At 43.7% G+C, this 13,764-nt stretch overlaps 1 protein-coding gene across 1 annotated transcript in view; it reads left to right on the top strand.

The window, feature by feature from the left end:
* The window catches only part of LOC118392716 (kin of IRRE-like protein 1), a 41,047-nt gene extending 28,605 nt beyond the window's left edge, over positions 1-12,442 (top strand). Inside the window, exons 9-15 of the mRNA XM_052459686.1 lie at positions 3,601-3,727; positions 4,017-4,117; positions 6,024-6,240; positions 6,826-6,933; positions 7,511-7,638; positions 8,096-8,173; positions 9,655-12,442. Of these exons, the coding sequence (XP_052315646.1) occupies positions 3,601-3,727; positions 4,017-4,117; positions 6,024-6,240; positions 6,826-6,933; positions 7,511-7,638; positions 8,096-8,173; positions 9,655-10,320 (1,425 nt within the window). The 3' untranslated portion in view covers positions 10,321-12,442. The remainder of the gene's footprint in view (positions 1-3,600; positions 3,728-4,016; positions 4,118-6,023; positions 6,241-6,825; positions 6,934-7,510; positions 7,639-8,095; positions 8,174-9,654) is intronic.
* Positions 12,443-13,764: the final 1,322 nt, after the last annotated feature.

Genomic DNA, 13,764 nt, shown 5'->3' with positions numbered 1-13,764 from the left:
CACTGACCATATCCATGTTTTTTATTTGGACGTTTCTGAAGTGATATGTGTCTGTAAAGGCTAGCATAAAGGGACAAGACGTAGCTAGCCACAATGAGGTTCGTTTTTTGGAAAAGTCAGCTAACCTTGTAAGCTACCTAGATATAACTAACTTCTCTGACGATTATAAAGCCAGCAAAATGTTCATAAAAACAGCATATTGTTGACCTAAAAAGTTAGCCCAGTCGCTAGCTTATGCAGGGTCAGTGATACATAGAGCCACCATGTACTGTCTATCCATGGGGGAAAACTGCAATCAATTTGCAAGCAACATTGCTAAAATGAAAGAAATAAAAGAACATCCTACTGTAGGTCTATGTTGGTGATGCCTGCCATGTGATAAGCTGCCAAGTGGATTCACATAGCTGATATACTGAGAGAGTGACAATCAAATAAAACAGATTGGAGAGCTTTCGACTAGACAAAAAGGAAATGTTAATTTGAGTATACAACACAGAAACAGAGACACATTAGAGAAAGAACCCCTCTTTATAGCAGGATTTTGATAATATGATGAACCTTTTATTGCAGTGGGCTAAATCAGGGTCACACAGAGGGATGATTCTTGGTAGTCTTAAACAAATCTATGTTGAAGCAAAAGTATACACCTCACACAGAGGGTTATGGGCTTTTAAAAAAGGAGACACCTGTATCATGTCAGATATAGAGTTGAAGTGTATTCAATTTTGAGTTTGCATACCAATATTCCACTTGAGATACTGTACATCACAGAAGACTGAAATGTAACAAAACTGTTTGACAATAATTGTGAAATTATTTAAAATATTAATATCATTCCACTCATGAGGTCAAAGAGGACACTTTTGGTAATTGACTGCAGGAAAGGGAAACTTAACATTGACACTAGTTAATTTAGAAAATGTTGTTTAACAATTTAAACAAGTTTAAACACTTCACTTCAAAGAATCAACACTTCAACATGTACAAATAAGATAACTCGTATGTAAAGATTAGGCACCTTAGTCTAAACAACAATAGATAATTGAGTAGTAACAAGTATTTTATAATTACTAAAGCATCATTTCAGGTGAACACAAAAAACACCATACCAGCTATGGACACCTTGTTCCATTGATCCTTGATCTACTGGGTGAGAAGACTTCTTTCTATTCCAAGCCCAGAATCAGGTGGGTTATTGCTGGGCTGTAACAGAACCCTGCTCACCCAGAAGACCTCCAGCAGGGTTGGCCTGCTCCAATTGTAATAGGTTTATACATTGTGTGTGATGTTTAACTGTATTTTTGGATACAACATTTTCCAACATAGGTAGACCTACACATACGGTGCCTTTGGAAAGTATTCAGACCCCTTGACTTTTCCCACATGTTCTTACATTACAGCCTTATTGTAAAATATATATTTTTTTAACTCAGCAATCTACACACAATACCCCATGACAAAGCAAAAACAGGTTTTTCGACATTTTTGCAAAAATTCATGAACAGAAATACCTTATTTACATAATTATTCAGACCCTTTGCTGTGAGATTGACATTTAACTCGGGTACATCCTGTTTCCATTGATCATCCTTGAGATGTTTCTACAACTTGACTGGAGTCCACCTGTGGTAAATTCAATTGATTGGACATGATTTGGAAAAGCACACACCCATCTATATAATGTCCCACAGTTGACAGTGCACGTCAGAGCAAAAACCAAGCCATGAGGTCAAAGGAATTGTCCGTAGAGTCGCAGATCTGAGAAAGGGTACCAAAAAATGTCTACACATTGAAGGTCCCCAATAATACAGTGGCCTCCATCATTCTTAAATGGAAGAAGTTTGAAACCACAAAGACTCTTCCTAGAGCTGGCCGCAGAGCCAAACATGAACCCGATGGTCACTCTGACACAGCTCTAGAGTTCCTCTGTGGAGATGGGAGTACCTTCCAGAAGGACAACCATCTCTGCAGCACTTTATGGTAGAATGGCCAGACAGAAGCCACTCATTAGTAAAATGCACATGACAGCCTGCTTGGAGTTTGTCAAAAGGCACCTGAAGGACACCAGACCATGAGAAACAAGATTCTCTGGTCTGATGAAACCAAGATCGAACTATTTGGCCTGAATGCCAAGCGTCACGTCTAGAGGAAACCTGGCACCATCCCTACGGTGAAGCATGGTGGTGGCAGCATCATGCTGTGGGGATGTTTTTCAGCAGCAAGGACTACTTATGTAAATGTGATATTTTTTTATTTTAAAATGATTAGCAAAAATCCCAACCTGTTTTTCCTTTGTCATTACAGGGTATTGTGTGTAGATTGATGAGGTAAAACATTTTTAAAATTAATTTTAGAATAGTCAAGGGGTCTGAATACTATCCGAAGGCACTGTATAATCCATGGCATATAGGATATACCCATAGTCTCGTAGGAGTTTCATTGGGATCTTTCTCTTCATCTACAAACAGGCTTTCAAAGCTTCCTGAGGATAGAAAACATCACACAGAAACAGGCTTCGTTATACTCAAATTTGACAGCTCTAAATATTATGGTGCTATTATCTCCCTGTCCTCAAAGTTTAACCCTCTGGGGACTGGAACCAGAGAATCTTTTCACAATGTCCTCTCAAAGTTACCTGCACTATCCAGTAGCCTACACTCTCCTTTTACTTACAGCTGGAGCTGCAATTTCACCCTCTTCCGTGGCTGTTATCTACAAATGCATTTGGATTTTTAATTTAGAATAATTACATCAAGATTGCTAGTTATAGGATGTTAGGTAGCTGATGACATTTAATTGACAAAACTCAACAGTGTGTAACGTTAGCTAGCAAGCAGCTCAGTTGAGTTGGCCTAGTGTAGCTAGCTAATATTATGTTGTTTTTCTTTTACATAAAAAAAAATGTATTTACTTAGTTGAAAAGGTTCTGGCACTGCCTCCGTTTCTGTGGTCCTTACAAAAACAAAAATAATTATATTTTCAGTGGTAGCAAAGCGCAGCCAGCAGCCATGTGTACGAATGGAAAAAATCTGACACCAGAGCGGTTTAGAACGTGCTGTGAGTGACGTTTAACTTTACCAGCATAGTCCAATTTCAATACATATAAATCACACACTGTCAGCCGCACTTGATAACTTGAAAACTAGCACTTAAAGCTAGCATGGGAAACCACTACCCGGACGGAACACAGTGACACACATAACACACAGCACCCCTTCTACGGGCGTGTGGGGGGGAAGATTCTTGAAAATCAACATCCAATCAAAAGGTGTTTGCAATACAAAATTCTCCAGACCTCCAAGGGGTTAGGTATTATGGTTAGCAGTGTAGTTAAGGTTAGGGTTAGGTTTGACTTTGTGGCTGTGCCAGCTAGTAACCACTCTGCAGAGCTGCCACCAGTACGTGAGTCATCCCAATAAATGCCAATCTGCGTTTTTATCTCTCATTTCTTCTTTCTCAAGTCTTCCTCTTTTATCATATTTTGCCCCTGAAGGAAAGTAGAATGATGTCAGGCCACATCATCGCACTCCCCTTTTCTTTTGTTCATCTTTCTCTCTCTCTGCTTGTCCCTGATTCACTCTATCTCTCCATCCCTTACAGGTCCTTAGTAATAACAACCAGCTGTTCCTGAAGTCAGTGAGCCAGGCGGACGCTGGGCAGTACGTGTGTAAGGCCATCGTCCCCAGGATCGGAGTGGGAGAGACAGAGGTCACTCTCACTGTCAACGGTACGTATAACACCAAAGGTCACGCACAGTTATGCACAGAGCACCTGGACACAGCCCTTAGCTGTGGTATATTTGGCCATATACCACAAACCCCGAGGTGCCTTATTGCTATTATATACTGGTTACCAATGTAATTAGACCAGTAAAAATAAGTGTTTTGTCATACCTGTGGTCTGATATATCACAGCTGACAGCCAATCAACATTCAGGTCTCGAACCACCCAGTTTCTAATATGGAATATCCACTCCCTCACACTTTCTCACACTTTCTCTCTCTCTTTCTATCCAGGTCCCCCCATCATCTCCAGTGAGCCTGTTCAGTATGCAGTGAGGGGGGAGAGAGGAGAGGTCAAGTGCTACATCGCCAGCACACCTCCACCGGACAAGATAGTAAGTGGACAGTGGATACTGTACAAACTCTACTGCAAGCTTCTACATGAACACATTACCACCTGTACATAATCGTCATCGTGGGACTGACATAGTCAACACTCTCGCAGCTTTTGTGTCATGTGACGGCCGTCAAAATCCTTCAGAATTGTCCTGAGACCCACCATGTCAACAAACGCAATGTGTCTAGTTGGGGACACTTCTATCGCCTTCACTCCACTTGTCTCTCTGGTCCGGATGCACTCAGACAGATGTCTGTGTCTGAAATGGTACCCTAGTCCCTACATAGTGTACCATATGGTGTACATAGTGTACCACTGTATAGGGAATAGGATGCCACTTTGGATGCAGTCAGCGTGCAGTTGGTCTCGCCCCCCTCTCCTCTCTAAACCTTGTGAGTTTAATTCTCTCTGACGCACCAGGGCGCGTCTCTTATGCAGGGACAGAAAAATAGTTATAAAATATGAAGGACAGGCACAGTTGTCCCTGCAAATTCCTCTGCCCGAGGTTCCTCGTTTTTCAGAATGAATGGTAGATTACGGGAACACGTGGCCTTGTGCAATTTCAAATAGTCTCTCATGCTTCAGTGTGAATAATAGCTTTTAGTGGCTTGGGAGTGGAGGAAGTGTGTAAGATTCTTACCAACTCTAAAACCACCGCATGTAACTCTAAAGTCCAGGATTAGAGCGATTTAGCTGCTTGGAACAGTTGCCGCTGGTCGTGTGTGAATCTCATAATGTGGGCGTTGTAAGTGTGTGTGAATGTTTTGGAATGTATGTGCTTGTTTGTTTACTTTAGTGTGTGTGTCTTTGTGTACACGGTACATATGTGTACACAGTGGCAGAACGTGCCTTCACTTTGTTTAATAATACATAATATCTCTGTTGTCTTGCCTTCTTCTTCTTTGGCTTGAGGTCCTCATCCGATGTGCGCTATTTTAGAGGCTGTGACCATCTCTGGTTGTGACAAACGGAGCGTATTCCTTTTTTCTTCCTCTGAATTTTGCCCTAGCTTTTAAACTGTTAGATCTATAAGCTAGTATGATCCCATTCCTGAAAGCTTCGACTCGTTCTGTTTCCCTCTACGCCACTCCCAAGCTGCGCAGGACATGTCGGAAGGGACTGTGACAGAACCGCAATTGCAAAACAACGCGCGTCTTTCCAATATCTTTCTGATCCATTTCACTCACTTTGTGATGCCAATGAAATTGACATCTTTTCTTATTAGCTTCATGAACATAGAAACTTGATTGCAGTTTGTATCTGTGCTTGATTGGTTAAGAAGGCCATACAATAACCAAATGTATTGGTCGATATTCCCGAAGACAATGTCAGATATAGATATTGTCCCAGAATTGCCACATCAGTGCATCCCTAACTACCTAAAACCAGATATAAAGTATATAGAGATTATAATGGACCTATGGCCTATATTTATTTTAAAAACGGCCCCTTTTCTGGCCTGCTAATTCCTTTTGATGAACAAATCGTTCAGAAAACAAATCTGTACGGCTCTCCGTTTAATTTTGAAACCCCGATGTGGCGCTCAAGACAAAATGATTCCCCACCCCTGTTCTACATGGTGATGCAAAGACCTTTACTATTGAAGGGTATTTCAAGTCTTTTCAGTTAGCCTTTTCATTCGGCTTCGTTCACCTGAAAGAGCCGGCTCCGAACAGCTCCTCGTTCAGTAGCCATGATTTTGTTTAATAGACATGGAAGGGGGAGGGGGCTCTACCTGGGGCCTTCAAATCACTAAGTCCACCCCTGTGTATATTCCTCCATATGTGCATATGCACATCTATGCTTATATGTGTTTGTACATAATGCATGTGTGTGTCAGAGCACATGCAGTATGGTATATGGGTGTGTGTTAATGTGTGCCTGTTTGCCTGCCTGTGTTTCAGGTGTGGGCGTGGAAGGAGAACGTGTGGGAGAAGGAGAAGGGGACTCTGTTGGAGAGGTACACGGTGGAGCAGAGTAAACCTCTGTCTGAGGGAGGGGCTGTCCTCTCCACCCTCACCATCAACAACGTCATGGAGGCTGACTTCTTGTCCACCTACAACTGTACAGCCTGGAACTCTTTCGGACCCGGGACCATGATCATCACCCTGGAAGAGACCGGTATGCCCAGAGACAAACAACACCGTTATATTCAGTAGCATTATATTGAGGCGGCAGGGTAGCCTAGTGGTTAGAGCGTTCGACTAGTAACCGGAAGGTTGCAAATTCAAATCCCTGAACTGACAAGGTACAAATCTGTCGTTCTGCCCCTGAACAGGCAGTTAACCCACTGTTCCTAGGCCGTCATTGAAAATAAGAATTTGTTCTTAACTGACTTGCCTAGTTAAATAAAGCTAAAAAAAAAAAGATTGATCATTGTAACTTGCAACCAGACAACCAGACATCCCTCCTCAAAAACAATAACCAGCATGTATTCATGCATGCTCTATTATAATGTTTTAGCTGAATCGGCATGTTGTATAAACAGCTAACTGAACCCTATTGCATTGACCTCTCTCCATCTATCCTTCTTCTTCTCTCTCTCTCTCTCTCTCTCTCTCTCTCTCTCTCTCTCTCTCTCTCTCTCTCTCTCTCTCTCTCTCTCTCTCTCTCTCTCTCTCTCTCTCTCTCTCTCTCTCTCTCTCTCTCTCTCTCTCTCTCTCTCTCTCCTTCTCTATCTCTCTCTCCCTCTATTCCCCCTCTCAGAGGAGGTACCAGTGGGTATAATAGCAGGAGGGACTGTTGGCTGCACCATCCTGCTGTTCCTGTGTTTACTAGTCCTGGTGCTCATCTTCTACCGACAGCGCAAAGGCAGTAAGTGATAACTCCATCTAGGAAATATCAAATGTATACACCTGTAAAATACAGTAGCAATCACATACACCTGTAAAATACAGTAGCAATCACATACACCTGTAAAATACAGTAGCAATCACATACATCTGTAAATAAGGTAGAAAGCACATACAACACCTGTAGAATACAGTAGCAAGCACATACAACACCTGTAAAATACAGTAGAAAACACATACACCTGTAAAATACAGTAGAAAACACATACACCTGTAAATAAGGTAGAAAGCACATACAACACCTGTAAAATACAGTAGAAAACACATCCAACACCTGTAAAATACAGTAGAAAACACATACACCTGTAAAATACAGTAGAAAACACAGACAAATACATATTTCAGATACCGATGCATTGAAAACATCATACAGTATACACCTGAACTTCCTCAGAATGCAATATATTATTCACGTTTACACTTACATACATACACTTAAACATATAAAGTACATACACATACTGTATCCAAATCAATATACCCTAACATATATCCAGCAGTATTCAACTGTGTGCTGTGCTGTCGTGTTGTGCTTCCAGGTCGTCGTGGGGTCACTCTGGGTAAGCCAGACATCAAGGTTGAGACAATAAACAAGGAGACCCATAGTTTGGAGGAGGACTCCGGCAGCGTTTCCACGGCATCACGCATGGTCAAGGCCATGTACTCGGTGAGTCGCCATCACAACGCTACAGCAGGTTGCCTTGAACTTTGCTTCCTTCGGTTTATGTTACCCAAGTTTCCCATCAGGCGATCACTAAAAGTGTTTTTTCAATCATTCCAACGACGCCTCAACTCTGACGCTATTACTTTACAGCTAACCACTAACACTAACCACTAACATTTCTGTCATATCAACTTATGCTGTTCTATCTTTTCAAAATAATTTTTAACACTTAAAGATGACCCTTTTCAACTTAAAATACGATCTGTCACTTTCTCTTCCTTCCTTCCCTCTTCTTTTTTTATTTGTTTATTATTCGGTCCCTCCTTATGTTGGATTCCTCCCCTCCTTATGTTGGATTCCTCCCCTCCTTATGTTGGATTCCTCCCCTCCTTTGTTGTTTTTTCATTGTTTGATGGTTTAGATTCTGCCCTCTTCTGTGTCCTTCTCTCCCTCCTCTCAGCCCTTTAAAGACGATATAGAACTCAAGCAGGACCTGCGTAGCGATACGCTAGACACTCGCCAGGAGTACGACCTGAAGGTGAGATTATTTTACACACATACAGTGCCTTCAGAAAGTATTCATACACCTTGACGTAATCCACATTTTGTTGTGTTACAGCCTGAATTCAAAATGGATTAAATAAAAAAAAGTTTGCTTTAAAAAAACAAAAACATTTTTGCAAGTTTCTTGAAAATTAAATGCAACATCCCTGAGTGAATACTTTGTAGAAGCACATTTGGTGACGATTACAGCTTTGAGTCATCTTGGGTAGGTCTGTATCAGCTTTGCACATCTGGATTTGGGGATATCTCCCATTCTTCTGTGCAGATTTGATCAAGCTCTGTTAAAGTAGATGGGGAGCAGCAGTGAACAGCAATCTTCAAGTTTTTCCCACAGATTTTCAATGGGATTCAAGTCTGGGCTTAGGCTAGGCCACTCAATGACTTTTCAATTCTTGTTCTGAAGCCATTCAAGTGTTGCTTTGGCTGTATGCTTGGGTTATTGTCCTGTTGGGACATACATCTTCATCCCAGTCTAAGGTCGTTTGCACTCTGAAGAAGGTTCTCATTAAGGATTTGCCTGTATTTGGCTCCATTCATTGTTCCCTCTATGCTTACCAGTCTCTCAGTCCCTGCTGCTGAAAAGCATCCCCATAGCATGATGCTGCCACCACCATGCTTCACAGTAGGGATGGTGTAAGAAGGGTGATGAGAGGCTATGTCTGGAGAGGTTTTCTCCAGACATAGCACTTTGCATTCAGGTCAAAGTGCATGCATGCTGACAAGGTCGCCAGGTGTACGGTGTTTCCTCCGACACATTGGTGTGGTTGGCTTCCAGGTTAAGTGGGCATTGTGTCATGAAGCAGTGCGGCTTGGTTGGGTCGTGTCTCGGAGGACGCACGGCTCTCGACCTTCTTCTCTCACGAGTCCTTGTGGGAGTTGCAGCTGAGATGTAAGACTGTTAATGCCAATTGGATACCACGAAATTGGGGAGAAAAAGGGGTAAAAAAAAAACTTTAAAAATGACAAATAAATGAAATTGTTTTCTACCCTTCCCCAGATATATGCCTCATCACAGTTCTATCGCGAAGATTTACAGACAGTATAGTTTCTGCTCTGACATGCAATTGTGGTGCCTTATAATTGAATTGTCAACAGGTGGACTCCAATCAAGTTGTAGTGACATCTCAATGATGATCAAAGGAAATTGGATGCACCTAAGCTCAATTTGGAGTACCTTATCATAGCAAAAGGGTGTGAATAATTATGTAAATGAGATATTTCTGTATTTAATTTTCAATACATTTGCAAAACATTTCTAAAAATATGTTTTCACTTTGTCATTATGGGGTATTGTGTGTAGACTGTAACACAACAAAATGTGGAAAAAGTCAAGGGATAGGAATACTTTCTGAAGGCACTGTACATACACAGACACACATGTACACACATGTACACACATGTACACACACACACACACCTTAGTGACAATATGTTTTCTAATCTTGCTCTCTCCAGGACCCCACCAACGGCTACTACAACGTGCGAGCCTCCACCCTTGACGAGGGTCGCCCCGCCTCCCGCTCCATGCACTACTCCGACTACCGGCCCTCCAACACCCCAGGGGGAGCTGCCTCTGTCAGCAGCAGTGCTGGAGGATCAGGGGCCACAGCCAGCGGAGGAGGCCCTCCAGGCCCAGGGACCCTCTCCACCCCCGGTCGCCCCAGTTGCTACGACCCCCGGCCCCCCTCCAGACTCTCCCACAACAGCTACGCCCAGTTCAACACCTTCACCCGGGCTGGGCAGAGCCAGCAGCCCCCTCCCAACCCCCCGCCGCAGACCAGCGACTTCCCTGGGGACTGCAGCCTGTTGGACTCCCCTCAGCTGGCCTATGACAACTACGGCTATCCCTCTCACCCCTATACCCCCTACCGCATGGGCTTTGCCCCGCCCAGTCTGGCTCCATTGGAAACCGGGCCTTCCTATGAGATGTACGGGGTGGGGTCGGGGGTGGGGCCTGTGCCAGGGGTGGGGCCTGGTGTGGGAGTGGGGCCGGGGGCAACTCCGTCAGGGTCAGAGACTGGACTGGGGAAGTATGGAAGCTCCACCCGCTTCTCCTATACCTCGCAGCACTCTGACTACGGCCACAGAGGACACACACAGAGGATGCAGACACATGTGTGAGATGGATAGCTGACATACAGTGCACAGTCACATAGACGGTGAGGGTGCATTTTCATACACACTGTCACTCAGACGCACACAGAGGCCGCACACACGCATTCACATTCTCAAACATACGCACATATACTGTACACGTGAGCATACACACGCAGATATACACACAGACACACGCAGACACACACACACACACACACACACACACACACACACACACACACACACACACACACACACAGAGGAGTTAGTATTTCCCCACGAGACAGGGAGGGTGTGAGAAAGAGAGAGTCCAGATCAGTGGATAACGAGTGAATTCCTGGTAATCTAGAATTCCCACAATCCCAGTGTTCAGATCTTCACTCTGAAAGAGCGGAAAGCAAAAGTCCAATCAAGACCAGAGAAGACGGGACTAGAGAGAACAAAAGATCTTTAGATGTTAATTATCGAAATAAATAGCATGTGGGCTATGAATTTAGATTGTTGTGAATGACGAGAGGGAGCGTTACAGGCTATTTATTCCATATTCGATTGCCAAATATTACAGTAAGGCATATCATGGAGAAATTGACCGTCAAGTATGGTACTCATTCGAAGGGCGGGAGAAACCTCAACCAGTGGAGGGCCATGACTGGCCGCCATTTTGTTTTAGCTGGTTGTTGTTTTATACAGTGATTTTAGAGCACATATATATCCCACATTGCTCCACTTCATTGGCGCCATTGGTGCTGGTTAGTGGGGTCGTCGTACGTTTTGCACTGCATTACAAACAGTATTCATTGCTTAGAAATCCATCATCTACATATATCTGTATTATATGAGTCTGTTTTTATTTGCACACCAACAAACTAGAGCTTTCTATTCTATTTTTTAACATTTTACAGAATTATTTTGGTCATATTTCTGTGAAGGAAGTGTCTGTGGACCAAGATGTTCAAACTTGAGAGTGTTTAGTCTTTGTTTGGGTGATATTCACCTCAACAAACAAAGAGAAACACGAAGAAGTATTTGAGTACCTGTTTTTGTCAGCCATGATGACTGGCAAGATTCAGGAAGGGGAGGGTATACAAGAACCTTTTTTCCAAGTGTCCATGTTTGCTCTTTATTTGATGTAAATCTGGGGTTACAAGCATTTAAATGCAGTAGATACCATGCAGGAAGTCCTTCTGTGGGAAGGTGTTGTGTTCAGGCCTTGAGGCAGTCCAGGCGTATGGAACTACAGTATAAGCCTGCTAGCCTGGCATTCAAACTGAATTTTCTACGTTTCACCATTTATACGAACTACATATTTTATATGGTGAAACATAGCGGATTCCGCTTGGATCCAGGCTATAAACCTTAGCTTGGTGCCCCCTGCTGAAATAGAGAGAGGTGACGTGGTAGCCTGGTTGCAGATCTGGTTGTGCTGTCTTGCCCACTCCTACGGTCATTGTCACGCTTGCGAACAAACAGCACCTGGGACCAGGCTAGTGAGATGCTGTGTATAAGAGTGGCCTTAGGGAACATGCGGTAATGCTTTCATCATTCATTCCTCCTCACACACAATCAGCCATGAGGGTCAGAGGAGAATGTGTGTGGAGAGGTTCAATGAAGGTTTGTCTACACTATTGATATACGGATAGCGGAGTGTGATTGTGTGAATGTTTGTGCGTGAAAGAGAGAGTGTGTGTATGCACATCTATTTGTACAGTGTTTGTATAGGTGTGTGTGTGCGTGTGTGTGCGTGTGTGTAATGCATAAACATACAGTTCTCTACCTGCGTGTGAATGTGACTGTATGCATGTCAGTGTGTACAGTATGTGTGTGTGCATGTCTGTATGTGTTCATGTGTGTGAGTGCGTTTCAGTAATATGTCCATATCATTTCTCTTCACGATCCTGTTCCAATACTTTTATACCTCTGGTAGGACTGTATCCTGTATTATTGTGTCTTTGAATTTAGAAATACAATGTTTATCTTATTGTACTGTTCTACGTAGCAGAAAAAAAACTGTTCAAAAGATGTACAACAGAAAGTGATCAAATTTTCATTTTTTAATTTCATTATCTCCAATATTTTTAAAAAATGGTATGTAATTATTTTTCCACAGTATAACAGAAATAAAAAGCACTGTTTTTTATAAAATAAATCATGTCATGTGATGCTTTCGGGGGAATGGGATAACTACCAATTCGGAGAATTCAGTTTATTTTGTGTTTTCCCCCACAATCTGTCACGTCTGCCCCAGGGCGCCAGCCTACCGAGCATTACGCACTTCTGCCACCATCATTACGCACACCTGCTTCCCTAGTCACGCACATCAGCGATTCTTTGGACTCACCTAGACTCAATCCCCTGTGTTAGTACCTCCCCTATATCTGTCTGTTCCCTCGCTCTGTTCTCCACTTCAGCATTAATTGTCATTTGTCTTTGTATTACCCGGTTCTGCCGCTGTTCCCTGTCTGTGCAAAATTAAATGTTCACTCTCCGTACCTTTTTCTCTACTCCAGCGTTGACTCTTACAGAATGCGAAGCATCGGGGAGGGCAGGCTTTTCGGTTGGTGGTGACGTCGGGTCCGGGGGCCACCGCCGATGGAACAGGGTTGCCTCAGCTTGCTTGTCGAGCTTCTACGCCATAGCTGGCTCAAAATGTTGCCTTGCCCTGGTTGGCTCGGCAGGCGCCCATCCCAGGTCAGGCCTCAACCGGATTGTCAGGTTTTTACACCTCAGCCGGATCATCAGGTTCCCACGTCTCAGCCGGCTCGCCAGGCTCCCACGTTCCACAGGGATCATCAGGCTCTGACGCCTCAGTCGGTTCGCCAGGCTCCCACGCCTCTGCCCGTTCGTCTGGCTTCTACGCCCCAGCCGGCGGGTCCAGAGCTCGCTCTCCCTCCCTGGCGCTCGAGGTCTCCAGGCTGCCCGGCATTAGGCACACCTGCTTCCCTCGTCACGTGCATCAGAGCTTCATTGGACTCACCTAGACTCAATCACCTGTGTTAGTACCTCCCCTATATCTGTCTGTTCCCCCGCAGTGTTCCCCGCTTCAGCATTAATTGTCGTTTGTCATTGTGTTACCCGGTTCTAATGCTGTTCCTGCCCTGTTCCATGTCTGTGCAAAATTAAATGTTCACTCTCTGTACCTGCTTCTCTACTCCAGCGTCGGTTACACAATCAACATATAGTATTACCTACAACCCAACGTAATGTAAAATAAATAAACACATCGAAACACATTTAATTACGGCTAACGATTAAAGAGTGACTGCCCCTCAAAACCAACAAATCCCTTTGAAAACGGCCTATGTGGCATCGATAGCAGTCAGAGAATACTGTTCATTGACTACAGCTCAGTGTTCAACACCATAGCGCCCACGAAGCTCATCACTAAGCTAAGGACCCTTTGACTAAACACCTCCCTCTGCAACTGGATCCTGGACTTCCTGACGGACCGCCCCTAGGTGGTAACGGTAG

The sequence above is a fragment of the Oncorhynchus keta genome, chromosome 13, assembly GCF_023373465.1.
Source record: "Oncorhynchus keta strain PuntledgeMale-10-30-2019 chromosome 13, Oket_V2, whole genome shotgun sequence".
NCBI classification, from domain to species: domain Eukaryota; kingdom Metazoa; phylum Chordata; class Actinopteri; order Salmoniformes; family Salmonidae; genus Oncorhynchus; species Oncorhynchus keta.
This window is presented reverse-complemented; position numbering and strand designations above follow the sequence as displayed.